We start from the raw sequence: 25,541 nt of genomic DNA, 5'->3' as shown, positions 1-25,541 counted from the left end.
ACACACACACACACACACACACACACACACACACACACACACACACACACACACACACACACACACACACGCACACACACGCACACACACACGCACGCACGCACGCACAAGCATTATTTTGTATAATGTCAAATATTGCGATTGTCAGAATATTGTTTGACGATATTAATCTCAAAACTCTGCAGACTACTCTGACTTTCACTATTTACAATTAGTCAGACCACCTGGATATTGCTGAAATACGGTTGTGTTTTTCAAAAGATTTTTAAAAGAGCTCTAAAGGCTCTGAAAAAATTCTGGGATATTTTTTCAACATTTATAAATACAATTGTACAATTATATGACACGAAACATTTATTATTTTTGTACGTGTCAGAACGAGTCGTTTGAGATAGAAATCGACAAAAAAATAGTAGTCATAATTCAAAGTTGAAAAATTTCAAATTCTTACGTGCACTGAACAAAAGAGTTTGGTAATACCAAATGTTTAGTAAAACAATGCTAATTAAATATTTTAATTTAAACGACCAAGAATAATTTTACTTTTATAAATATTTAGTAAATATTACTAAACAGTTACTGTTTAGTAATACTTAATAAATATTTAGGAAAGTAAAATTATCTTTGGTCATATTTCAACCAAAATAACTATTAACTTCGTAACTATTATCAAACTCTTTCTTCAGTGTGACCTAAGAAGAGTTAATTTTCTGAAAATATTTCTGAAAAAATGAAAATATTTTCATGTGTAGATTTAAATATATCAGAATACATGATAAGAAGTAAGAACTGTCTCGATGTTCTTCCTACACTAAAATTTTTCGACGCCACTTCTGGATATCCAGCAGCGACGATAGATATCCAAAAAGGTGCTCATAATCAAGTCACTCAGACGGAATCGATAAAAAAATTCACGTGAGGATACAGGTATACGTGGGTGGGAAATTCTCCCTTGTCCAATCGAAACGACGCGACGGTATCGGCGGGAGCCACGCGCGTCAGAGAGGCGACGGATGACCGCGTCAGTGAGTCGCCAAGTCGAGGACAGACGCCTTTTAAACGAGACTAGCGGGAAAGGATCGTCCGCGTCGCGCCGGTGAGGCGCAACGCGGTTTGACTTTCACGTGGGATATCCACGATGACGACGGTTCGAATCAGGCCCCGCGAACGAGCGTTCAAAAAAAATCGCACGCGTCGCTTTCGATGAGAGACGACGACGACGACGACGACGACGACGACGACGACGACAAAGCCATAAACTGCTCGCTTCCTGCGTCGCGCCGCCCGTCCGCTTCTGAATGCATTACGCCGTCACCGTCGTCATCGTCGTCGCCGAGTTCCAGTCCCGCACGCAAACTTGACACGTGTGGCATAAATATCGGCGGAATAATATCGCCGTGTGCATTCCGAGAAAATGAATATCTCATCTCTGACAGAAGATCGCGCACATATGCACTGTATAAAAAGAAAATAGTTATGATTGTCGAGTAACAAAGTGATATAATAATGATTGCGAGTTACAAATGAGATTAAATAGATGTGTCGTTGTAAATTATTTAATAGAAGACAAAGAAACGACGCGTGTATAAATAGATATCGAAGCAGTGCGCGATGCATTTATTAAAACTTTGATCGCGTCAGAGTGTCGCCACACCACACGTCGCTGAATAGGCAAGAGATAGATCCAACGGATAAAGCTCGTGTTTAAGAATTGCATCTTCCCCGAGTAACTCCCACGCAGACTTGCAAAATTACAACGCGCATGGCGTATATAGGCACGCGCGTATAGGGTGTCTCCTTCAAACTTCATTAAATGTCAAGCAATCAGCGAGTTCTAATTCAAACATCAAGTTGAACGAATCGCTTGACTTCTTTCCAACATTCCTCATGAGAGAAGAATCCATTTTGAGCAATTTGAATCCATTTTAACAAAGATATATTATCGAAAAATAGGACAATGGATAAATGACACTGCGTATATATTCGTGCAGAGGATATATTCGCTACGAAATGCGTACGCGTTGTGCGTACGTACGTGCGTAGTGTACGTATGCGCGCATAGTAAGCGAAGGCATAAAATCATCGGGTGTTTGCTTAAGTGCGTGTCATATTAGAGAACGGTACAGCGAGAATATTATTGGCGCCTGCCTGGCAGCACCGCAGAGAATGTGGCGCGTGTTGTGCACGTACGGAATCTAAATAAAATGCGAGAGAGGAGAGATATTATGTATGTACAATATATATATGTCTCATTTTATATATATATATATATATATATATATATATATATATGTGTACACTGAAAAAAATATAATCAATTTTAATAAATATTTAGTTGAATACTACCAACTAAATATTTATTAAATATAAAGATATATTTATTTGATACAAAAAATGTTAATTTGATTTAACAATTATTTTTTTAATTGAACAAATATTTACTTACTGTAAGTAAATGTTTAGTTGGCAGTATTGAACTAAATATTTATTAAAATGAATTATATTTTTTCTCAGTGTATACATGTATATATCGGGACATCAGGAATTGTGAAACAAGTAGGCGGGTGCGCCGCGAATAGTATCGCAATAAAATCGTTCAATTTATTTCGGTTCTCCTCCAAGCGGAGAGTGTCGGCCGCGGCACGAGGGTCTAAAAAAAGACTTCTCGCTTCTATTACGCGCGAGCGCACAGCAGCGGCGGCAATGCTCGATCAAAAGGACACTTGGCAACGCTTATATTTTCGTTGGCCCTTATCGACATCGTACCACTGCACCCACCCGCAATCCCCTGCGATGCACCGCCAAGACTTTAATAGATTAAAGTCTCGATGTGGAGAACTTTGAGGAGGATCGATATTACACCCTCATTTACAGATACGAAAGCCATATCTAAGTTCGAAATCTTCTGTTTGAAATACAGAGTGTAAGTGAACTTTCGCCTTACGGTGATTGATAAAGAAAGGTTTGAAGTTTTGTTTCTACAATTAAAAAAAAATTTGCGATACTATTATTAGTATATCAATCGTACACAGAAAAATATCATTTTACTGTTAAGAAAAGCGACTACTCAACTTACTTTTTAAAGTAATGATTATCTTTAACAAAAAATGTTTTTTTTTTAAATATAATTATTACAAATTTTAGAAACTCATTCTTATAAGAATATTATAAAACTGGTCGAAAAAACTTTGTATAAAAAGCAAATCGAATTTGTTTTAATTTAATAATTTAAAAAATTTTTTTTAATTTAATAATTTTGATTGAAGTGTTAATTAAGATTCAAAATATATTTTGAATAAATTTAATACTTGTGATAAGCTTATAACAGATTTACGGATGTAATGTGATAAATTTTTTTTATATATTAAGAAATATTCAAAACAAGTAATTATTACTTATGTAACTTGCGTAATATATATTTTTATAATATATATTGTATAATATATATTTTTCTGAATATGGAAAAAACAGTTTTGTTGAAGTATCTAAAAATTTAACCAGATACAGATTTAAAAATAATTTTATTCAAACTATCAAAATAATTATGTAGGATACAAAATGGTGGCTAGAATATTACAACTTTTTGCCGTTTAAGCGTACAAAGCATTCTACTATTTAACAAAATTATTTTCAGATTTGCAGATTTCTATAATTGAATTTTTTGATACTTTAACAAAACTGTGCATAGCTGTGTTTTTTTCAGTTCCAAGTGACTTGTTATCGTAACTGAGGATTAATAATCACCTTTTTCAAGATTAATAAACAACGTAATATACATAATCAACTCAATATACATAAGCAATATATAATTTTCAAGAAATTATATATTGCTTATGTATATTGAATTGATTGCTCGTCTTGAATATGTAAATATCTATAATATGAACATTATTATTAGTATCAGTATACAAATCTTTAAAAAATTCAACAACGATTACATCATATTATAAATAGGTATTACAAGATAAGATGGAGAAGAAAATTCCAATCAACAAACAGTTTATGAAAGAAAGAAAGGAACCTTCGGTGGTCCTGTTGAACATATATATATATATATATATAGATATACAAGGTTACGACGTGAGGGAATGTACGTGAGGCGCATATAGGAAAAAAAAAAAAGAAAAGAAAAAGAAAAAAATTCGATCATAAAAAAATCGGGACGTGGGAAGGTAGAAAAAAGTGCACAAACTAGAAGTGCAGAACTCGAACAGCGTCGATGCTCGTAAAAAGAATCGGGTATACCTCAAGATCATAGTCACGACCCTTTCAAAGCCAGAGAGCTCTTCTGAAGAGGGAGTCACGCATAACGCAGGACACGTGTTTGAAGATCCTGAGATAGAAGAGAGAAAGAGATATACGAAGAAAAAAAAAGTATTGGGAAAAAGAGAGATCGAGAGGGCTTCCTAGACGATTCTAAAAAAGGCCAGTAACAAGAACCTTGGGATCGTCATCGTCGTAGGCTTCCTTGTCATTGTCTGCAAACAATGCGTCCGTAAAGAGATACGCCGTAAAACGCGGGTACATAACGCAAGCGTTACGCATGGTCGCCATGTGGCGTATGCATGTATAACCAGTATAACACACACAAGCGGACGCGCATGGGGAGATACGTGTTGACGCTTTGTAATGGCAGAATAAAAGATGGCCCGACGCCAGTGAAGGCGCCACATACCAGGCGCCGCCTAACCACTCTTTTCCTCCGTCCTACTCTCGCGCGCGTCGCGGCCGTTCGAAATCTCTCTCTTTCTCTTCCGCCGATACATGTCCTTCTCCCACTGACAACTCTCTCTCTCTCTAGCTTCAACCCCCTCCGCACTTCGCCTCTATATCTTCGACTCCTCAACTCGCCCCGCGACAGTCCGATCGTTTACTCGCTCGCTCTCCTCATCCGCAGACACGCACCCTCTCTCTCTTTCATTCCCCGTCCTCCCCCTCAAGGCATATTTTCTCCCCCCCCCTCTCTCTCGTATTACTTTATCCTCCCCCGCGTCGTGCTATTCCACGATCCCGCATCCACCCCCATTCCCCTTTCTGTTTTCCTCTCTTTCTTTGATCAATTCTTTGACCCTATACAAACAGGGCCGCGTGTATGTGTGCGTAGTGGAATGTGTGAGATTCAAGTCGCGTGCGCGCGCGCGTACTTTGCACGCGTGTATGTACACGCATACATACGGTGCATCTCTCTTTTTTTTTCACCGGTTCACCGAACGTCACATTCGCGGAGCCCTCCCCCTCCTCCCCCCTCTGATTTCTTCTCTTTCCTCGTCCCTTCTTTCTCCCCTTCCCCCCCGTTTCTGCCTTATCTCTCGTTCTCGCACACTCGTTCGAGATACGCACATCGAAACTGCGTTCGATAATTTTGCAAGAACGCTCCGGCACACAGTGGCGTCGGTAGTACGAGGAAGTTGAAGAATTGCTCGCAGGATTCGAGGGAGAGACGGTTGTCGAACGATAGCGTGCGATTCGTGGAGATTCGAAATGTATCGCTCAAATGCATCAAACTTTTGTTACGAACAAAGTTGGGTACGTTCTAACATGGTAAATGCCAATTGAAATTGCAGCAATCCACGACATATGCTAATTTCTTCGTGAAAAAAATCGATTCTTATCATTAACTCTGTCTTGTTTCTTTCTCTGATAAGACTTTCCCGGAATCAGAAACTCTTATGTCCATTTCTAGCAATGCAGATTAAATTTAATCTCGGTTCAACTTATTATTCATTTTTTTTTTCTAATTCTTAGAACTAGGAAAAGATGAAGAAGAGAGTGAAATTGAGATTAAAATTGAACTGTCATTGGAAACGAGCAATAGGCATTAGTTGTTTTCTATTTTCTATATAAGTGATACTTCAGATCTAAAGTTATATATTTTATATTTAGATAATGATGTCACTCTTACTTGCTTACATTGATGACAAAATTATCGCATAACATAGGTTTATAACTTCATTTTTAATGAAGGAGTTAACAGGACTCAGTAAAGTACACGATCTCAAATCTTGCAAATTGTAGGTAAAAAAACTAGGCTGTACCGGATTGTAAAATTATCGGATACTGGACAGAATGTAACAGCGGATATCCGAAAAGACAATTTCTTCGAGTCGGATATGCGACATTTTCCGGATATCTGACCGGATTCCAAGAAAATGTCTTCTAAAAAAAAGAAGCCTATAGAGAAAAGGATTATAATTTTGCAATAATGAATAAGATATTATAGCATCATGAATATATACATATTTATTTCTAGAACATTTGTATGAGAAACAATCAACAATTTAATGATATCAAATTTCAACCGAATATATTCCCGGATATTAATGATATCCGGCGATCCGGTTGGATAGTAAAAAAGTGCCGGATAGTGGATACTTTCCGGATATTCGGTGTATGCCTAGTAAAAACTCTGTTGAATCTCCGTTACCAAAATGAGAAAGAACGTGCATTCAACTGAGTTATGACGTCACAAATTATCCGAGGTTTAGTGTAAATGGGAATTACTCCTTTTCCAAATTCGAAAGATTTTATCAAAATTGTTTTTATTTGATAAAAAAAGACATGTGTCCCAGAGTATCATAGATAAATCGACGCGCCTCTTCAGCGGAAAAGGAATGCCAACTCGTAACGACTTTCAATACGGCGAAAGTATGCGATAGACAACGCACGCGCCGGAAGAAGCGCGCCACGAATCCCGTGGGTTTCTGACACGAGTTGATTTAGCGTTATACAATCGATTCGATATACGGTGAATTCTCTCTCGTCGCAAATTCCGTTTTCCGCGTAGAGCTTTCGCAACACCGCGACGTCAACCAGCTGACGCTTTTTGCATGCTTGACGGCGATTCTCGTAGTAATTATAAGTTTGTCAAAAATATGTATACTGTTAAAAATTATTGCGAGTGATGACGACTGCAAGTCTTCCAAGAAAAAAGTTATATTTAAAAATAAACGGTAGGTAAAATTTACAAACGAATCATTGAATTTATTTCACGAAGTACTTTTGATGTGTCTTATTTTTAAAGATTTCTCACTTGTGTAGCTCCGGTTTTCAAATATCGCATTGTTATTCTGCGTTGCTAGTAAACCGTATGACGCATGCCGTAGAATTCTCGTGATTCGCAACAAATGCGCACACAATTGTGAAACGAAACTATCCATCCTGACCAAGTGGACATTTGTAATGGAGTGTCATTGCACCGATGGAATTCCTGTGAACGACCTTCATATTTTTTTCATTCCACGCGTATTCGCGTGCGACACGCGTATCGCGTGATGCACGGCATGCGCGTCGTAATCGCGCGTATCGCTCCGATCGACGATAAAGGGGTTTGTTCAAAGGCGAACCTTGGAATTAGATAGAGTCCCCGGTATGCTTAGAATCTCGGTATTGTAGAGATTTCGAAGTGCCAAAACTCGCCGCTGAATTTATTTATGAATCGTTGTGAAACTGTCGAAAGAACAATTTTGCATGATCAACCACTCCATTAATTTTCAAATTAATTCTCTCAAATTTATGAAAAAAGTTTCCATTAAATATAATTTTCCATTCTGAACGATTTATAATTTAAAATATATTATAAACATAACACTCAGATAAAGATACGTGGTAGCAATTATACAGGTGACAATTATAGGGTTTTTATATTAGGTGTAGTAAAAAGATCCATTATTCATCCATTATTTTTGCATGAAATTGAATGGAAAAATAATGGATTTCTTTTTACTACACCTAATATATGTAGAATTAATGTACAGATATATAATTGAGTAAACTATTTTATAGTTATTGCAGCTATAAAACAGCTTAATTGTACACAATATAAAACTTATTTAGTCGTCATCTATACAATCGCTACTGTTATGTTAATTTTTCTGAATGTAGATATTATTGACACGCGTATACTATAATTTCGTTACAAATTACGTCATTATCTTCTAAGTAGTTCAATTGAAATCTGATTGCTCTTTCGCGATATTTCAATTTTCACGGAAATACAACGGTAACAGTTTCACGATGTGTATAAATGTGTTATGTGTGTAGAAACATGTAACCAGTTGTTATTGCCGTTGATACGATCCCGATAAATCTGCGGAACACCATGCGGAACATTGAGAGGCAGTCTATAGGCACAGATAGCGTCATCTCCATGTAATAATCGTTCGACATCATCAAACGATGCAAGAATTGCGGAGGATTGCTCGTCCGAGTCACGAATTAATGCCACGATACGATCAAATGCGTCAATGTGCACGTGTTTATATGTGGAGAGCCGCATAATAAAATAATAAAATCGCACGGTCCGTTAAATCGCCGCCGCCCGCTAAATCGTCGGAAGGCAGAAAGCGCGCGTAATAAATTCCTACGCGCGTCATTCCTCTCTCGGGACTTTTATCTTCTATTAATAGTTACAAACAAGTCGTGCGCGCGCGCGCGCGCACACTACGGCCGGGATCCTTTAATCCTTTCGGCGCTGAACGGCCCGACGAGGCGTAACTTATGGCAACAGTAGCAATGCATGCTTCTTGCGCGAGCGTAGCCTTTCTATCGATCGACAGGTTCGATATCGATAATCGCGTAACACGTGTAACTCGACGATATGCGATAAAATACTAATATACAATTTAGCGTGCGACATTCGGAAGTTACGAAAAAATTCGGAAGTTTCGATCACTGAATGGATTAAGGCTGGTACCATTTCTTGTATTTTGAATCAAACAGCAATTTTCCGTTTGATGGATACTCGATATCACTTTTTGCGTGAGTGTAAGCGTATAAATAACATCGAAGATAAAGAGGAAATGAGAAGAAATGTTAGAGAGTTTCGTGATGCGAGATGCCTTGACTTATCTCCTCACACGATTTATCATTTCTCTTAAAAAAGTGACAGATAGTGCTAAATGACTTAATCGTGACTCAGAATGTATCTATTAAGCATACTGAACAACTTTAAAACCATGTTTGCATTTTATTCATTCATCATAAAGGACGACAGTGTCTACTTATCGTAATTAAGACAGATAACCAGATCGAATTTTAGAAATCATTAATGACGAATGTGTTCAAAATCGTTAGTTATTATTTTCTTATCTGCTTAATATTTATCTGCTTAATATTAGTGTAATTAACTGCTTTACTAACAAGGTACAATTTTTTTTCAGATTTTTCTGAATTTCTGGGTTGTTTAATCTTCCTTGTAAGAAACGTACTTGATAAAATTAATAGACTGATAAAATTTTCCTGTCTACGAAAAAAACGACGTATCAATTTATGATGAACTGCGCAGAACTAGTAGCTGCAGTCATAAAAAAGGGTTAAAATATTATCGAACGATCGATCAGGCTCGTCCGAGTTTCGCTCGAGTGGCAATTGATGTGCATCTGAAATTACGATGGCAAAAAATCTAGGACACGTATAGCAAAATTACTTGACAATCATTAGCGAGCGTAAAAGCGTATACGTGCTCGTCGTTACGCGAGACTTAATTCCTGAGTCTGTCTCCCTTTCCGCACGCTCCCCTTCTCTCTCTCTCTCTCTCTCTCTCTCTCTCTCTCTCTCTCTCTCTCTCTCTCTCTCATGAGCACTGCTCTCTATTTTCCCTTCCCCGTCGTGCCTCGATCACTCTCTCAAACGTTCCTACTTCTCTATATCTCTCTTCGTTGCTTACCCACAAACACGCACCAACGGAACGCAAATGCGATACGTAAATGCCTGCCCGCTTCGTTCGGATCCGAATGGGCAACGACGTTTGTCTTCCCGCACGCATAAAACGCTAGCTCGTGAGAAAAGAGATCAGGAATATTTTCTTTAAATTCCTCAGTTATCAGTTCAGACCCTTCGTATAGATACTTCTAGGGAATTATATAAAATTCTTTTCTCTCTAAAAACTTTTAAAATGAAATGTCTGAGTGAAATTTCTCTTATTCTTAAAAATTCGAACACCATTCTTTTTTTCAATATAGCTAGCTCAATTTTCATTTTTTAAAATGAGATTCCACTTCAAAGAATTTAGAGAGAAGGGAAAATTTTTTTTTTTAAGGAATATAAAATAAAATTTACGTTCTATTAAAGCCTGTAATAAAATGATGTCGCACATTATGGGAAATGACTCTAAAAATGTCATTTATCGCGATGTCCATGCCCGAGTTCCTGGAAAATATCGTTACCTCGATGCGAAATTAGTTCAGTTTTTCCGGACATTTTCGTCGGTGACGCAAGCACGCTCGCGCGTTCACCGACGCGATTTCGCCTCGATCGCGCTTCGTAATATCAGAGTCTGCTGATTGAAACACTCAGCCGCGGCTCGATAGAGGAGGAGACGTGAGAGCGGGCTTCTCGGAAGAGCATGCGAACTTTGACAGATGGCCTCGTATACGTATCCCTCCTCTCTCTCCCTCTCTCTCTCTCTCTCTCTCTCTCTCTCTCTCTCTCTCACTCCCTCGAAGGCTTTCAGGGAACGTTTATTTCGCCTCGTAGATCGTCAGCGCGGTATAATTTAATTATTAATTTAACGACGACAAAGTAACGATCGCGCGGACAATGAGCGAGCAGATTATCTCAACGCGGCGTGATAGTAGTGCTAGGCCTATAAACCGGGTTTACCACGGACTTGTATTATAATTTACGTCGGTATTTATGCACTCGCGCATACAGCAGGCCCGTACACGCGCAGAATGCGCTCTCAGTATATTAGTAGTGGTGCAGTCCTCTCGTTACGGAGAGTTAAGCCTCTCGTGAAGTAAATGAGAACGTCTCCGTCTTGCTTTCGTAAATGCGCACGGGCGTGGTATGCAAATTATTTCTCGAAGATACTCGATTTAATTATATATAGGTCAATAATGTTATTGATAAGCATCGCGATCACGTACGCGACGCTTATAAACATGTGGTGCGCGTCTCTGGGAACAGCGGGGTATATAATTGACGATCTTCGAAGTTCGAATCAAGGCCGCATAGCGAAAACGACGAAATGCAGGGATCGGGAACGCGATAAACCACTCCTGCTTCTCTCCCTCTCCCTCCCTCTCTCTCTCTTTCTCTCTCTCTCTCTCTCTCTCTCTCTCTCTCTCTCTCTCTCTCTCTTTCCTTTACAGCGGTAGTAGAAAATAAATCTTTACCGCTATCAAGTTTAATATTCAGTTAATTATTCAATAACATCAGCAAGAAGCGATCGCTGAGGAACGCAATTTGGAACTTGCGTTTACGCGAACGATGCCACGGCTCGGATATACAGTTAACGAAGCGCACTTCTGGATCTATTTTCGCTCGATCGAAAGATCGAGGCCGTCGACCCAAACGGATCTCACGAGAGCCGAGAGAAAGAGAAGGAGAAAAAAGGAAGAGATAGCGAGAGGGACACCGAACCGCTTCGCGAGTCGCGATATTTGCTCTCTCTCTCTCTCCCCCCCCCTCTCTCTCATTTTCTCGCACTCGACTACGACGATGAGGACGATGACGACAACGAGGAGTAATCAATCCGTCATTTTATGTATACATTAAGAGGCTTATTTCGCGCCGCGATTTCATTCCCTCTCAAGTGGCCTGATCCAATTCGATTTCATAGCGTTCTCCGCTATGCGCGCGTGCTGCGTCGCTTAGGCTCTTTCCCATTGACGGATGGCTCGTGTGCGATCGTGACATCTCGGTACGCGAATACAGCGAACGAAATCATCCTTAACCCTTTCAACTGTTCGGCACGCGCGAACGAAATTGCTGGCGAGATAGAGAGAATCCGCGATTGCGACATCACCGCACAGATTTATCAATTGGAATGTAAACAGTGATCTCCAAACACAGCTTAGTTTATTTTTATCGCATTTCACGTGAGAGAGAAAGAGAGAGAGAGAGAGAGAGAGAGAGAGAGAGAGAGAATAGCAACAGTAACGATGAAAACAAGATGGATAAACAATATAATTGTTTTGCGAGAGCAGACAATTTTTCCAGGAGAGTCATAATTATTAACGAAGAAACGGTAAGTTAGATGAGTCACGGCAAAGTCTAGAAATGATAGACCTCGCAACTGAACGCACCGAGACCGCTAATTGAAGCGCTTTAACTCGTCTACTTGTTTTCTCGCTTAACGAACCGTTAACTCTTAAAGCTAACGGCTGCGTAAAAATTCTTTCCACGCTCGTCACGATTCCCTTCTAGAAAGCGTATCATTATCACTGCGCAACGTTTGCCGTTGTTATTCATGATTAATTCTTCGACAAGTTCGAAAAGACCCGATGTATGTTTCATGAAATTCGTTAATTTCGCGCAAGTTATATTCCGATGGCAGAAAAGATGGTGTAAGAAGCCGCTTCCATCCGTTTCTTTCCCCAACAGTCCGAGACAAATCTCTCCTCTTTAAAAACTTCGATCCGACTTCTCTGCCAGACTGTAGCGACCTTGATTCTCTCACATGAGTTAGTTCGCGTTGCTTAAAATCCAAAAAAAAAAAAAAAAAACATTTTGCACTTAAAACGAGATAAATATACAGCGTGTCCAAAAACTGACGATCGTTACGTTGTAATATTTTAAGACGAAAATGAGGGCGTTGAAGAGAGAGAGAGAGAGAGAGAGAGAGAGAGAGAGAGAGAAAGTGAAGATTCTAAAGTGCAAACAACGCAAATAATATACTTTGTGACGTATGAGATGCAATTATTTGGAATCAAAACGGAAAATCCGTGGTTTGTTGTGATAACCTGTGTCGGTAATTAATAGCTCTTAACATCGGTATCGTTACGCATACATTACACGTATATATTAAAAAAAATTGCGCAACGACAATCAAACATTCTGAATTATTTATCCATAAAAAAGGTTACATTTGATGTAAATGAAAAGTGTTCCATATTAATTAATCCGTACAATTAAAAAAATATCCTAAAAATACACAAATTTAAATGTTAATTTAATTAACAATTTCAATCTTATAATTGCTAAAAAAGATATTTGATTTTAAAAGGCAATTTAACTTCTCCGGAAATATTCGCCTAGAGACGAACGTTGCACCAGTTGATTCGCAGGCACAAAGTTACGAGACGTATATTTACACTTTTGTTCCCAAGAGTAAGGACCGATGACCTCGACGGGATTCCAATTCAGAAAAGTCGTTCCGGGATCCAATGAATGAAAACGGTCCGTCTGTTTATCTCGGCTATCGTACCAAGGGATGGCGCCAGCCAGTATTTCGCCCCATTCAGAAGGGATGCGGAGAAGGGTGCTCCGGACCGACGCGACGTCGCAGCGGAGGAGAGGAATGGACACGAGCAACCTGTTGCTTTCACCGTACGTCAGGATATATCCACGTGCCTCTCCTCCAACTCCGCTGCGACGCGGGACAGCACCCAGCACCCACACGCAACATGTTGCAATCTCCGAACCTACGACTGCAGTAAAATATTTGCGAGCAACGAATTATCGCGAGCATTCACATTCGAGAGTCGAGCCGCGTCGCGTACGTAGGAGGACAATTTATTGTCGTGCAAGCGCCGAAACCGAGAGCTTCATGCTTGCGGGAAGGCGAGAGGTAATTGAGTATGCCGGTAGTCGCGTTCTTGCTCGGCGTTGACAATTTTTATAAGAGACAATAGAATAGTTGAATGTGAATAGCATGATGAAAATGTGATGACAGTAATACAATAGATATAATAAGAATATAAGAGACGTAATGAAAGAGAGAAGAGAATATAAATCTCACATGATTATACGATAAATCATACGATAATGTACACATTAATAGCAATGAATCATAAAATTCTTGAATAAACAATACTTTTATGAATTAGAATATTCCAAATATACTCGTGAAACGAGTCATCGAAGCTATTTTCTAATGTAAGAATATTAAATCATAGTACCTATAAATAAAAACAAATATTTTTATATGTAAATTTTTTATAAATCTTATTTAGAATCTCTATCGTTCAGTTCTGAAGAATTATGAAACGCATTCGTGGAGTTAAGTACATTTCCAGAATCAATTACGAGAATCTTGGAAATTAAGCTCAGCAACAAGCGTCTTCTTCGCTCGTGGAACTCTATGCTCGAGATTCTCGAGAAACGAGACCGACGCATTTCGATCGATCGTCGGCCGAAGGCAGCATGACGACGGACGTCCAAAGCGAACAGCACAGAGAAAAAGAGCGAGAGCGAGAGCGAGAGAGAGAGAGAGAAAGAGAAAGAAACAGAGAGCCTAGCGCCAAAATAAATCAATAAAATAGCGGACCAAGTCAGGCACGTAGGCGCATACATGTACGTGCATACAACATATGCATGTACGATCTATACGTATTGGAGAAGCGAGGCGAGGAGAGCCACGGCGCGACGGTTGAGGAGAGAGAGAGAGAGAGAGAGAGAAAGCGAGAGAGAGGCCGAAGCAGGCGAACGAGCGAGGTCGAGACACGCGGCAGCTGTCTGGCGCCAGGGGTCCCCCTGTTCCCTCAAACAGTCGCGCCGAATGCCACCCACCTTAGCCGACCGACCTATCGTGCCATTCTCAAACCTGCCTGCATCCCGGGAGCCGGCTTTTCCCTTCTCTTTCCTACCTACTCGCGTTCCTGCACGGCCTTCTTCTTTCCCTCGTCCTGCGGCAGATGCAACAGCCTGCGTCCGACGACGTACGGCACCGTTTGATGGATCGACGATGGATCCATCGCCCGTATTCCGCGAAGTTGAAATTTTTAACCAACGGGTTATTATTAATTGCTGATAAACAAATTATTAAAACATTATCGAATTGCGTCTATAATAATAATAATAATAGTGAAAAATATCTTCATTTTTTTTTTATAAGGTATAAATGTCCCGGTTGACTGAATATATACTTTTTATTCTTTACACAAAATTTATTATTATTAATTTTTCAAATGCTTTTTTATTACAATATATATTATAATTTAATTGTATTTATAGATTGTAATTAAATTATAATACATTTGAGATTAATAATAAGGCTTGTAAAAAGTGTTATAAATGTCTGGAATCATCTCAAACACGGGACGTTTACCTTATGTAACTTCTAAATTACAATTAATCGTGATTTATCGCTGAATTTATATGAAAAGAAATAAATGAAACATCCCGAGTTGAAAAAGCCTTCTGAAAAGATTCGATGGTCGCGGCGTGGTCAGTTGGAAAACGCTCGATCGAATCCTGATATTTCTGTTCTCTCCCGGAAGCAGCGCCTTCTATCTATAACTGACTCAAATAAAAAGGCAACCACGCGCGTGTTTATGATTCCATGTCATCCCTTTCGGTGCTCCACACTTCGCGTATTATATTGCAGCGCTCAACATCCCGCGAATATACGCGACATTTGCTAAGCCGATGAAAGTGCAATCCCATCAGGATGATTCTCGTTTCCGATAAATGGCCTGCTATAACGACAGGCCGAACGTGCATTTTTTTTAAATTTTTTGTAAAATTTCAGAAATTTCAAATTCGCCTGAGAAATACTAGCATGTTTTTTTTATTCAATGAATATATAATTTTAATTAGAATTTCAATTTTTTATTTTTGCCTCATGTAAAAAATTAAGGAGCTATAAATAAATATCAGAAATTAAAAAAAGATTTAAAAGAGAGAAAAAGTAAAATAACTTGACAATTATTTAGTAATTTAAGAATTTTTAATATGCATCTGAAATGTAATTTAAAGGAATTTAAAAAATCCAAAAGATTTAAAAGTTTACATTCTTATAATAACATAAACGTTCTCTTAATCTGGAATTGCTGGAGTAAATTGTGTTCTACACGATTACTCTGATTAAATGCGTGAACATACGCATCGTTTCTTACTTACTCTTATAAAATCGCAAGATGCGCCAGACACAGACGCAATTTGTTGTCGACTTGGGAATGTTTGACGTTAGAGCAGCAGCGTTTGCATTGGCGAAGGTAATAAAAGTACGTAAAAAGACTTCGACAACACGAGAGAAAAACTCGTCGCAACGTGTTGTCGTTGCGAATATTATAATTAATTCGTTTTTCTTCACCGGTATGGGAATTTGCGATCAATCAAGAGAATAAACAAAGTCGTCATTCGCTTATATAAAGACTTAATCTTCCTACACAGATCAAATTACATCTCATAGAACGTAATCCAAAAAAAATCTGCCTATAATTGAAATATTCTTTTAAAATAAATTCAATAATAAATAAATAAATAAATAAATAAATAAATACGTATAGACGTTAATCATTACAACCAGTTTTTTATGTGTATTTTTTTTTATCTTTTATTCTTGCAAATTATTTCCTTATCGCTAATACCCACTTTTATCTACATCTCGAAAAAAAATTTGTATACTCAGTCCGATGGCGCAACAACACAGAAAATTATTTCGAACGACGTTGCGGAGAAACGAGAGTAATCGTCGTACGAGTCGACGACGAGAGAGCAGAGCGCGTTCACTTTCCTGCTTCTGGCTGGGGCCAAAAGCGTTTCAGGCGTTCCACGAAGCAGCAACACGAGAGAGGCCCGAGAGCGGTCCGAAAAACGACGAGTCCGCGATCCGTGCGGTGCGTCATGCGTGAAAAGCTACGTGCGCGTCAGCCCGGAGGAACGTGCGTGCTGAGGAAATTTCTTCGATCGACGCCGATCGACATTGTAAAACATTGTCTTGTTCTTTCGAGAAAATCTTGGGGAGCGATAAGTCATTATACTTTTTATACAGGCATGTTGTAAATCAAATGTGAGAACTTTGATTTTTATACGTACTCTCTAAAAACTTTCAGAGTGAATCTCACTCCGAAGAGTGAAATCTCTTAAAGAATAAAAATTGAACCATCCTTTTTAAAGATTGGCTCAATTTTCTCTTCAGACTGAAATTCCATTCTAGAGAATATAGAATGCGAATGATTCTTTTATAGAAAATATAATATGGAAAAAGAGAGAAGTTAATTTATTCATATCCTTAGTGCATGTAAAAAACTGTCTGTGTTAGAAAATGTAAAATTAAATTGAATCGCGATTATCTCTTGCAATCTGTCGTAATTCGAAGGAGAATGAAGCTCGCTTAAAATTAAACCCGCTCTTATTTCTTTCAGATAGGGAAGAAATGCATGAGAAAAGAAAACTGATCGTGGCGCTGATCAAGGTTAACCACGTGAAGTGTAGTCATCGATCAGTGGCGTAGTCGGAGGTATCTCGGGAATCGATCAATGAGTTTGGATGATTATTCAAAGATAAAAAGAGAAAAAAAAATTGGATATGGCACGACGAGAAACTGATCATCTTACTTTCTCGAAATTTCATGTCGAAATTTCAACAATCCATTATCGTTAGAATGACTCAACGGGGAACATCCCATACATCTCTCATCGTGGGGTCGGTGAACATATGGGGTACATATAACCTTGAAGACATAGTTACCTTCTCCGTTGGTGGTAAGCGAGCCGGGAAGTGGCAGGGGCGTGCTGTTTCTGCACCGACGTTGATCCCCTTCACTGGGTGCACAATCTGAAAATAAACGGGCAACCCCTTGAGAAGCTGCTTTCCTCACCGAGACTATTTCTTCCTCTCTTAATTCCTTTCCCCCTTCTCACTCACTCATTCTTTTTTTTCGCTCTCGCACATGTTTCGCTTTATAGAATAAAGATAGAGAGAAACATAATCATCGTTGTACTATACTTGAGCAGAGGAAGGGAAAAAAAACAAATATTAAAAAATGTGTGTATCGCTGAGTCACTCAGCGACGCTAACACGATTTTACAACATAAAAGAAACAATTTTGTTCAAGTATTATTGAAAAATTTGTGACTCGATACAAATTTGAAAATAATTGTGTTAGATTATCAAAAGTACATAGAAATTTCAAGCATGATGAGCAAAAAATTTTGACATTTTAGCAACCAGTTTAAATTTATATTTTAATAATTCATTAAAATTATTTTGATATGTGTCTGTGTCTAAATAATATATATATAGAGCTAAAGCTTTAGATACTTCAACAAAATCGTCTTTCTGTGAACGTAAAAGCCGTCGTTATTGAACAGAGGCGTTCGTTATCGTGCGAGGATCGAACGACGAGAATTTTCTGAGCCGGGTGAAGAAGAATTTCACGACGCGTGCGTTGCATAAAAGGCTTATTGTCGGTAAACACCGGCAGTGAGGTTCCACGTAATTTCATATGAGACCATACGTCTGCGCCTCGTCCCGCGCGCGGTTAATCGACGTAATACCTAGTCTCGGATTTCTCCGCTTCAGCAGACGGAATAAACTCGATTCTCTCGGCGCAGGTGCGCGCGAGAGATGCGTTCGCCTCTTAAGTTGCATCGTGCCAAACGGTAAAACGATTCGTCATCGTGTCCTATGCAGCGCGGCGAATGCATGTGGGAGATGTAAATCCGATAGCAAAATAAATCTTCTTTCTTATTTACCGCCGAAGAGAGATAAACTGCAACCCTGTCACTCGATACAATCTTTAGCGGCTGAATGTTAAAGCCGACAGTGGCGATCAATGACGTTAACTGTTCGCAAGAATTCACGATCGATCGCAGAGCGAGAAATAATTAAGAGCAACAATTTCCGCGGGCCAGAAGAGACAGAAACAGCCAAGGTATAATCGCCAGACGCATGATTCATAAGCCTCACGGAAATCTCTCTCTCTCTCTCTCTCTCTCTCTCTCTCTCTCTCTCTCTCTCTCTCTCTCTCTCTGAGCTTCTTTCTCTTTCATGGCGGCACAAAGGAGGTGACAGAATCGTCCAAAATAATTATTCGCTCGAGACGTTAATTTATTTGCGTGCACTGTGACAAAAGTCTCGTATAACAGAATGACCGACTATAATTCGCGATGAAACAATGTTAATCTGTTTGCATAAGCAACCTACGTTCGATTTTAATGTCTTTTAAAACTCGTTCTTCTTACATCTCACAATGATTTATTAGTCTCCTAAAATCTATTTTATTTCGAATATCATTTTATTGAGCTTTTATAAAAATCTACTTTTCAACAAAATTATACTAATGATATATCTAATCTAATCATCGTATATTTTTGATTTAACGAAATTTAACAAGATAAAGACAATTGATAATTAAAAATAAAGTGTCTCAAGATAAAATATTGTTTTTAAAGTTACGAGTATTGCGAATAGTGTGGTTACAATATAAAAGACTTTAGACTCGACACAAATATGCTAATAGTTTTAGGGATAGACCATAGAAGGCCAGGTCCATTCACTAAAAGAGAAGATGACGTCAGACGGACAAGTTAGATGAGAGGTCGGTCGCATTCCTTTTGAATTCCAAAATCTCGTTCCTACAGGAGAAGTATTTCCTGCCACATCGCACCCTAAAACATTAGAGAAAGCGACGAGGGCAAAGACAAGGAATGGGACTTCAAGGATATCGTGAAGATAGAAGAAAGAGCCGTCTATTTTTAGGAACGCAATTATTTAAAAATCCGCTGGACTCGCCCCCATCGTTGCCGAGTCGCGTCGAGCAAATTTCGCAGGAGAATTCTCTCCTCCTTCTCTCTCTTTTCTATCTTCACCCAAATCCTTGTCCTGTTTCCCACGCGAGGGCTATTGTTACATAAATAGAAACCAAAACTCACTCGGCGTTTCCTAATGAAAATTAATATATTTTTCGCTCATCTCAACAAAAAATAATCTTAATAAAATACTTAATTATATAATGTACTTAATCCTCATCAAAATACATCAGCGAAGAATTATCTCATCCAACTGACGAAAGATGATTTCGCAAATTATTTTTAATTATGAACAATTAATTTTAACAAAAGAGATGATTCCAGACATAACAATCTCCATGAACTTGCTGAACGTAAATCAAAGGTAATCGAATGTTCATTGTTCACCGAGATAGATTTTCCAAGTTTTTACAATTTTTTTTAGACTCGCGGCAACAACGCCATGCAACGTGTGAACAAACAATCAGAACACAAGAGTGATTATCGACGCAAATATTTATCCGACCGATAAGGAACAAATTGACATACGCGAACCTGGTTTATTATACTCGCTGTCGTCGGTCGACGTCCAATATATAACGCCGGTGCGCGTCGGGTAAATACAAAGTATAATTTATTTACAAAGTAAGGCCGGGCGGGTGAGCTCGCTGCGCGATTTTGGCACGCGCGTCACTCTACAAAGGGAACGTAAATATAATTCCGCGAATTACGCGTGTCACCGTAAGCTGTTAAGTGCCGCGCGAATCTGTGAGATAGTGTCACCGCCGAGTTTGCAAAAATATATAGCCACGCGGAAGATTCGACCGTACCGGCGGCGCCACCGCGCCCGCTCGCTCGGCTTCCAAGGTGAACGGATTCGTGAATTACGAGCTTTGGCTTCGAAAGAGTGTCACAAAAGAGAAAAACAAAGAAAGAGAAAGATAGAAGAAACATCGGTGTATCTTTTCTTCTCCGTCGGTATGTTAAGTATCTACACACAGGTTGCGATTGGATTTGTGAATAGATTTGTGACCCTAAACGCTGTTACCCTCATTTTCGAGACTATAATAGCGAATTCGTTAGACACACCCGGTGTCCACACAGTGCGCCTTGGTGAACATTAATCTTTACAAGCCGGGAAAACTACTATGTGGCACTGAAAGAACAGTGTCATATTTTAAGACAAAAAATATAATGAATGATACATTGAAAAAAAAAATCTTAAAGAAATATCTCTTTGCTCGTATTCAAAAAAATTATTTCTTTGGATCAATGAAAATTTCTTTGAGAATACATTATCTTATTTCTTTGAAAGAAATACAATATCTTATTTTCAAAGAAATTTTTATTGATCCAAAGAAATAATTTTTTTGAATACGAGCAAAGAAATATTTCTTTGAAATTAAGATTTTTTTTTTTAGTATAAAAAATCTTGTATACTCAAAAGCTGTAAGGTTTTAAAAATAGACTCTCGCCCTCTAAATAGTAAGCTTCACAAGACGAAAAAACTACTTTAGTGAAACTGAAACAGTATATTAGAGAATATAATGAAATAATAAATTATAATAAATCGTATTCGGAAAAAGCTGTTAAAAGATTTTAAAAATAGACCCCCGTTTTCTTTCTTGATTCATCACATCTTGTGAATCTTCACAAGATGAGAAAGCCACTATAGTGGCGCTGATGTTATATTTCGAGATAAAGAATACAACGAAATAATGAATTATAACAAATCTTATTCAGGAAAAAGCTGTAAGATAAAAAATAATTTTTAAATTCCGTTTCTCTAAAAATTAAAGCCATCGTACAAATTGACATAAAAATGTGTTTGACATAAATATGTATAAAAATTACAGATTAAACCGCGAAATCTTCAATCCATACTTTATTGTGCTGTTAGGTACATGTATTTTATAAATATTTACATTTCATTTTTACACTCAGATTAAATCAATTTGCAATGATTTTAATATACACCAGTGCGCATTAATGCGTTCAACCGAACTCGCTATAAGACTCGGTCTTAAACTTTCACATAACTTCATCACTTTTCCTTTTCACGCAGGTGATGTCCAAAATTTCAAGTTTGCGCGATACCACGAATTTATCTCTTCACGCGACGTTGCAACGCGAATCGCCGAGCTGAATGTCGTGACATTGAGAGGCTGAATCGACGTCACGCATTATAATGCGTCGCGGCGCACTCGCGCGATCCGCCTTCGCCGAGATACTGAGCGGGTAAAAGCTGCATCGAATTAGGATCTTTGCCGGCGGATCTTCAAAAGCAGCATCTCGTCGGGCTCCTCCGATCCGGAAATCGGTGAGCTTGCCGCTCGGTCTTGCAAACGCTACCGGCGCGATCGGTACGGCGAAGAGGCACCGGAATGCGAGAGAGCCACTCCCGCTGATCGCCGGCGACTCGTGACGGTCAGACGAGCAGAGACGAGAGGAGAGCGAAAGCAGGATGGAGCGCGAAAAGGAAGATGAGAGAGAGAGAGAGAGAGAGAGAGAGAAAGATTTCATCATACCAAGTACGCCGGCTCCTAACCGCAATAACTGATAACAGATTCTCGACGAATCTATGATCGGCTCTTCGTAAGATTGACGATAAATCACGATTGCTCACGATAAATAATCTTCGACATTCTATATTTCAACGCGAGTCAAGTTTTATCATGAAAAGAGGGAGTTTGCTCGAAAGTGGAATATCAGGATATTACTATAGTGATCTTACATTCTTTATTACAGTTCTTTATTTCAGTAGTTGTCCTTTAGATTTATTAATTTTTTTCTCGAAATTCAATTTTGTCCTTTATTTTAATAATATTACGAAAAATTTCTTTCTAATTAATATTCCAATGTCTGAGGTACTAATGAGCGAATTTTTACTGAAACAATCGACAAATTTAGTTTTATGCAAGGACAATATTAGTCCAGCAGAACAACAAAGGCACAGTAACATAAAAATAAATTGCGATTGATTGAAAAGTGACTTTTACTAATCAAATTTACAATTATTTTGATGTCATTCTAATGTTATGATGACTTGTGCTTTTCTTGGGAGTTATCTCATATTGCGCAAGAAAATTTCAGAAATTAATGAATAGATTTCTGAGAGTAAATTGATTTGAAAATTTTTATTTTAGGAATTTTAGGAATAATCCTAAAATTTTCAGGTTTGTCTTTTATTTTCTCTAAGAAAATATAGTCACCGTAATAGATATTACTTTAGAGAAAAAGACTGAATGAACACTCGGTAGAAGGCAAAGAAAAAGGCTTAATAATAAACGAAGAAGAACAGAAAGAAGCTGAAGGATGGTAGAGAGTGAGAAGGGGCAAAGTGCGCGCTTGAGTTTGCTCTTTCGAGCGAAGCGGACGGGACGGTGAAAGATCGGGTGAGCGACGAGGAGCAAGAGACAGAGGAAGGGAGACGAAGAGATAGAGAAAGAGAGAGAGAGAGAGAGAGAGAGAGAGAGAGAGAAGGACGGAAGGAAGGAGAGAAGGGATATATTCAAGGACGTCGTGGCGAATAGGCAAGCGTTAAAGGCAGGCGACAGGCGCCCACCGCCTCCGCTCCCTGGGATCTCGCCTTAGTCCGCTTAGTCAGTTCCATCCTTTGACCGGCGCTAAGGTCGGTCTTATCTCTATATTCTCCATACTCTTAACCTCAACTAGGGATTAGCAAGCGGAGGTTTTACCGGAGCTGTGTTCGTTCTTTCAAGGCTGCCGTACAAAAGTCGCCGCTCTATTACCGAAACAAGCTTGCACCAGAGAATTTGAGAAGAGACCACTTTAGGGGATGAGAGATGTTCGATCTTTTCATCTTAATGTTTCGTCTCCCTCTCACAATGACTTGTTTTGCCGGTAAAATAACAAAGCCCAGCCCATTTTAAAACCGGTTATATCCACTACCGCGTTGTACATACATACATTCTTTCAAGACAGGTGGACCGTTAGCAAATGCACTTAGCTGCACTTTCTACGATTTCTTGTAGCTTCTGCGTTTATCTTTTTTTTTTAATTCACAAACGTTAGATAGCATTCGGTTTATTTTCAATGACAGACGATCAGCATCCGAAAGAATGAAACGCTAACGTAGCCATTGGGACAAGGATTGAATCTAATCCACGAATTGTAGGAAAGCAGGATTAAAAACATAAGTCGCGTAACACGCGACACGCGTCTGTCCTCGTGCGTTTGAAAGGGACTGCGCGGCGCGCAGTTATGTCCTTCGTCGTATTCGTTGAAATTTGCGCAACCACAGAACTCTATACGCGATACTCTGACACGGAGCAAGGTAGCATTTGAGAAAATCAAGTAGTCCCGTTGTAAGGATTCTCAATCACGTCTAACAAGAATAGTACATATTTCCCAATAGGAAAAACACAAATAAGAAAAAAAAAAATTATAATAAGTCACACTGGAAAGAGTCTGATTACATTAACTGAAATTTTGATCGAAAAAATGAATAAATCAGAATTTTCTGGTTGTATCTATTATAATTCTAGCTTAAATAACTAGAATTTTGACTGATATGATCAGAATTCTAATGCGTTCATTTTCATGCATCTCCATCATCATGATCTAAACTTTATAGAGCGATTCATAGGCTTTACGATGTTTTAATTTCTTTCTAAATCTGAATCGGTGAATTCAATTGAAAAAAAGGTTAGCTAAGTTCGATTCCACGTTTAATTGATTTTTTAGTTAGAGTTAAATTTCACTGATTACCAGTGACATAATTGGAACTAATGTCAATAATTATTTACTGATTCAGATTTAGAGAGTAGACAACGGGTATGTGGAGTTACGAACAAAATGTCTGATATGTCATCATATATAGAAAGGAAGCGAGATTGCTCGGAGAAGGAACTTGAAGGTGATAGCTCGAGAAAATTCTGCCGCGTTCTTTTCCATTGGGTCACCCCTTTGCTTTCCTCCCGCGACCGACGAGAGCGCGCGCATTCGCGGAATCTCCTCGCAAGTCACTGGTTCACTTGAATCGCTCCGTTTCGCGTTATAGGAATATCGCGTCGCGTCGCTAAAGCAGCAACAAGTGGCGGACTTTTATCCGCCGCCGTACGCAGCTTCAGCGGCACGCAGCGGTGCGGTGGCCCAGTTTCCGCGACGGGGCATAAATTCGCGCGGGCGCCCGTCGTCGCCCGAAAGACAGATTTACGACGGAGGCAGAGGCGAGTCTCCTTCTTCCGAGAAGAAACCGTTCTACTTCCCCACCCACGCCGCCAGGAAAAACGTACACTTCCTCGCTCGCGCATTTCTACATTCTATCATATCGGTGTGCACGCGCGCGTGTGAAGTAGAGCTGTCATTATTGATTCACGAGTTACTTTATATACGATTGACAAGCGGTAACGTTAAGACACGAGCTTTCTAGTCATTCGCGCTAGAACGGCGAGCGCGAGTTGACTATAAATACGAATTCCTTGTCATTTCAACTAGGGTTGTCACATTTGAGCTTCAGCGGTATAATTATAATTTAAATGATCGAAGCAACACAAAGCACAAAATATTTAATTTGCTTTTATTGAAAATTTCTAAATATTCATTTCTTTTTATTTCTGGTAAGGATGAGATTTTGCTCAAGTTTTTCAAAATTTAGCTAATCACCGATCTGAAAATAAATTTGTTGGGCTATCAAAATAATTATGTAGATAATCTCAAACTGATTGCTAGAATGTTAAAACTGTTTACAGTATTATATTTAAGAATCATTACATTTAAGAATCCTACATGGTTGTTTTAATAAATACTCCAATAAAATACTCTAATAAAATTGTTCTTTCCGTGCAGCGAAAAAAAAATTATAATTAAAAAATCCTAAATAAAAAGAAATTAAAATGTAGAATGTAGATTTTGGTTTGTTAGCTCTGATTAAATTCTGATTATAGATCGCTCAAGCTCAAGTGCATTAATCTCGATCAAAACGATGAGGAAATTTGTATTTATAACGCGCTCTGAAGATTTAATAATACCTTGGAGAATGCTGGACCTTTGGCAGGATCTTCCTTTATACTCGTATAAATGCGAGTCGCTTTGCAGTACGTACAATACGACACACGGTCCTCTCTCTATCGACAGGAGATATTGACCTCAGGCGGTATACACACCAAGCGCCCACCGGTA

The 25,541-nt window shown here is 38.8% G+C and overlaps 1 protein-coding gene across 2 annotated transcripts in view; it reads right to left on the bottom strand.

Moving 5' to 3' along the window:
• LOC108691019 (mothers against decapentaplegic homolog 6) overlaps positions 1-25,541 on the bottom strand; it is a 54,787-nt gene that overhangs the window by 11,733 nt on the left and 17,513 nt on the right. For both annotated transcript variants that reach the window (XM_018198628.1, XM_018198629.1), the window contains one exon: positions 17,356-17,442. In XM_018198628.1, coding sequence (XP_018054117.1) covers positions 17,356-17,442 — 87 coding nt within the window. The remainder of the gene's footprint in view (positions 1-17,355; positions 17,443-25,541) is intronic.

This window comes from Atta colombica, unplaced genomic scaffold (genome assembly GCF_001594045.1).
Source record: "Atta colombica isolate Treedump-2 unplaced genomic scaffold, Acol1.0 scaffold38, whole genome shotgun sequence".
NCBI lineage: Eukaryota > Metazoa > Arthropoda > Insecta > Hymenoptera > Formicidae > Atta > Atta colombica.
Note: the sequence above shows the minus strand (reverse complement) of the source record. Positions and strands in the feature narration are given on the sequence as shown.